The sequence below is a fragment of the Ipomoea nil genome, unplaced genomic scaffold, assembly GCF_001879475.1.
Source record: "Ipomoea nil cultivar Tokyo-kokei standard unplaced genomic scaffold, Asagao_1.1 scaffold3030, whole genome shotgun sequence".
In the NCBI taxonomy this organism is placed as follows: Eukaryota; Viridiplantae; Streptophyta; class Magnoliopsida; order Solanales; family Convolvulaceae; genus Ipomoea; species Ipomoea nil.
Genome location: NW_017619458.1, coordinates 428,051 through 432,060, shown reverse-complemented (window position 1 = coordinate 432,060; position 4,010 = coordinate 428,051). Strand labels below are relative to the sequence as shown.

At 43.5% G+C, this 4,010-nt stretch overlaps 1 protein-coding gene across 1 annotated transcript; it reads left to right on the top strand.

Moving 5' to 3' along the window:
* The first annotated feature begins 248 nt into the window (after positions 1-248).
* LOC109163507 lies at positions 249-2,702 on the top strand. The gene is made up of 3 exons (XM_019312258.1): positions 249-604; positions 716-1,463; positions 1,554-2,702. The coding sequence occupies exons 1-3, from the start codon at positions 249-251 to the stop codon at positions 2,700-2,702; spliced, it is 2,253 nt and encodes a 750-aa protein (XP_019167803.1).
* The last annotated feature ends 1,308 nt before the right edge of the window (positions 2,703-4,010 follow it).

Genomic DNA, 4,010 nt, shown 5'->3' with positions numbered 1-4,010 from the left:
AGATCTCAATGCTTTTTGAATTTCAAATTCCCTTGGGTTCCGTTTCCTTCCTAAAAAGGAGCTGTACCGTTGTGTCCATCAATCACTTCTGCATGATATTTTGACTTGCCGCATTAATTAGGGTTCATCACCCTTAAGCCTATATGATACCGGGTCAAGAAGAAAGAACTCAACTCAGCTCTCATCTCTCCATTTCCCGTGCTTATCTGCTCTCGGTGTTTTATTCTTCTCCTCGCACTTAATCTAAAATGGCGGACCCCGTAAGAAACATCATCATTAAGCTTGGAAGCAAGGTACACCCTCCGGCGGTAGCCCTCAAACACATTCAGACGCTTCTACAGTTGGCTATGAAGAAGAAGCTCAAGCTTGATCCTCTGCTTCGCGACGAGATTCTGGTGACTGTTATGACCAACTATCCGGAGTTTTATGCTGAATGGTCGGTAGATGATGTAACTGAACTTCTTGTGTTGGTCGCCGAAGCCAGTGATGATGTCTCTCCAGTGTTTATTCCAGAACCCTTGGATGGAAATCGGGCCGGGGCATTCCTTCAATTTTTTGCTCAACGTGCCCTAGAATCTGTTGAAGAAGCTCGACGACGAGAGGAGTCCCAAGCTCTCTATCTTGAAGCTGCTCAGAGAGAAGCAACACACAGACAGGAGGTTCTTCAATAACGGGTAAATGATTCTGAAACCCCTATTGAAATTTCTCTTGATAGACCTGTTGATTCTTCTATTCCATTGTCTGTGTCTGTTTTGCCTGAAAATCAATCTGCTTTGGGTTCCGAGAACTCCCCTGTGAATGTTGATCCTCTATCTTTGCCTTTGACTAATTTTGCTGGTGAAAAATCTGATGCGTTGCATGTGTCTGATGAGAAGACAACGTCCTCTGACAAGCCAAATCCACTGAGTCTGGTTGTTTATGCTTCTGAGAATGTTGCTCTGCCTCCGTCTGAAACTGTTAATGTCTCTAAAGAGTCTTGTCCTGCTGTTGATCCTCCTGCCTTACCTGCATCTGTTAAAACTGTTGATTTATCAAGTCCCCACATGTCTGAAAAAACAGGTGGAGTCCCTGTTTACACTGCAACATCTTTAGGAGAAAGCCTGGAACATGTGCGACATTTTGCTGGGTTACCATCTGCTTCGATCCCTCCACCTTATCAAGTGATACACCCTTCAGAATCCTCCAGTGAAGATGATAAGATACTGGCTGAGGTGTATGGATCCCAAGCACCTTCTTCTGCTGCCCCAACTGTTGAGGCAACTGCTCATCCTGATTCCACGAATTTCAGAATTCGAGAGATATCAAATATTGTTGGGAGCTCATCTGCAAATGTCTCTGATTCTAGCCACTCTGTGACTCCAGTCCAGTCCCCATCCAGAGAAACAAGACGGACAAAAAGGAAGAATGTTCCAACGAAGGTTATTGTTGAAACCAGTGCTGATAATGTTGATGTGGATCAATCTGTGAAGAAGAGAAAGTCGAATGAGACTCCTAAGCCTGAAGGAGACCCACCTATCCACTAAGTTTTCAAGACTCTACGTTCCTTTGTTAAGCAACAAGGAACTACTGCTGCTCAAGCTGCTTTTGCACCAACCCCCTCTGCCAGAAAAGGGAAACCTACCACAAGGTCAAGAGGTCGAAGTGTAACTCCGGAGGTTCCACCTATTGAAGGAATTGATACTACTGTTTACAAACCCCAGTTTGTATCCCCTGCTGCACAAACAAAATGGGCCACTATGGTCAGAAAGGAGTTGATTGTTCAAAGAACTGTGGATGAGAATCAACTGAACTCAGTTTGCGACATCCTGCCCTTGCTGAATGAAGTTGGTCTTTTGAAAACTGTTACAGATGTTTGCCCTTACTCCAAGCTGCTCACATATGAGTTCTATTGCAATCTCAGTGATGAGATTGACAGTCTCACAGGGCCACGACCGATGCAAATCTTCATCAGAGGGAAGTGGTATGATTTTGGGCCAGATGTGATAAATAAATACTATGGCTTGCCTACAGTGCAAGAAGAACCTGTTACTGAATGGGACGTGGTGGCCAAAACTCTTACCGGTGGACATACAACATCTTGGCCTACAGGAGATAAGGACTATTTGCTGAGCTCGCATCTCACGTCTAGATATGTCATCCTACATCGCCTGGCTCTGCACAACTGGCTTCCATCAGCTCATTTCAACACAGTTGGCAAGCTTCTGGCAGGGTTCTTATTTAGAATTGGAACTAAGATGCAGTGTGATCTGGGCAAATGGATTTTTTATCATGTTCTAACTCTGATTCATCCTCGGGAACAGAAGGTAAGATTACCGTTTCCAAATCTGATTTTTGGCATCCTTACCTCTCAGGGTCTTAAGCCTATGCCCAGCGAAGTGATCAGTCCGACGCTGCTATATACTGTTGATAAACGTCTTCTTTCTGGAGATCATCTTAAGGATGTCGTTCCTGTGACTGCCCCATCCAATTCGGAACCTGATGCTGTGAATGATGAGTCTCCTCATGCTAAAGATGTGAAGCTTTCCGAACAATTGAAGGTGCGAGTTGCTGATCTTGAGACGGTGCACGGTATCATTGCCAAGCAACTGACGGGTGCGCGCACTGAGCTAGCTACTGTTCTTCTCCGAATGAGCCTGTCTGATGCTGCTACTGCTGCTGAGGATCCCGTGAAGTCTGACTGTGGCTCTCCCTCAAATGCTTGATCTTTGGCTACCATTGGCAAAAAGGGGGAGTAGTAACTCAGGGGGAGTTTTTTTTATGATCGAGTACTTTCTGGCCCTGGCTGGGCGTTATGTTTTGATGTCGTTTTTTTTTTTTTTTTTTTTTTGTTTTTAGACTGCTTTGGATCTTATGTTCTTTTTATCCTATGTAATAAGTTTGGACACTTGGGTTGCTTCTTTTAAATAACCTATCTTAGTTCTTTTTATATAGTTGAGTTGTTTTGCCAAATAATAGCCAAAGGGGGAGTTTGTTAGTGTTTTTATGTTCAAAAACCCCATATTATAATTGACAATATTATTATGGCATACTAAGATAGGTTTAGAGTCTGTCCGGTTGGGTCTACAGTTTACTGATCAAGCAGAAGCAACGATAGAAGAACTGACACTGAAGATCTGATTTAGGAAAGCTGTTTCCTTAAGAGTCTTACGCGGTTTTATCAGCCCAGTATGGAAAGTCGATCAGCGTATCTTCAAAGAAGGTAATGGACCTAATCTGCTGAGATTACATTCCTCTTATATAGTCCTACCTTCTACAATCAAAGACAATTTTATGGAGAGTGTTTATTGAAGGATCTATAAGTACCAGTTCTTTAAGGGAACTAGGGTTACACCAAATAAGAAGAAGAAACACTCCATATCAGCTTGATGAGTCTAGATCTTTGATGGTCATGCACCTTCTCAATACAACATGTTCACGGTGATTAAGATGATGAACTTGAGAAGAGTTACTGTTGCTAAAACGAAAGGACACTAAGATCACACTGTTGTGGGAACAACTTTATAGAGCGTCACTGAAGTGGAATGCATCAGAGCTGGCTCTCCAAGTGAAGGGATTTCATTGGACTTCTGTATGCATGGCTCTCCATCTTCAACAATCCACTAAACCTGTGTAGACTGGGTATGTACCTTGTGTGGGGCACTTGGGTAAGATTATTGTATATCTACCTGACAGGATAATAGGGCTGGCACCCGACCCGGATCACAAATGGGCATTGACTCAGCATCACATGGGAACCCAACGGGCAGAACTCCAACGGTTAGGAATTCCAACAGGTGTCACCTTTATTGTCTTTGAAGCCACCATTGATGCCACCTTTGATGAGAGAGAGTTAAAGCCTCAACGCCTCATTCATGACTCTTCATATCCTTGCCGTTAGCTCAGCTCCCCAATGATGACTCTTCATGTTGTTACCATTAGGACCTAGCATAAATAGAACTTCCCTCAGCTGAGCAGGGGACATGGTACTTTCTATACTGAGACAAAAAGCAATACAACTATTGTTACTTCTA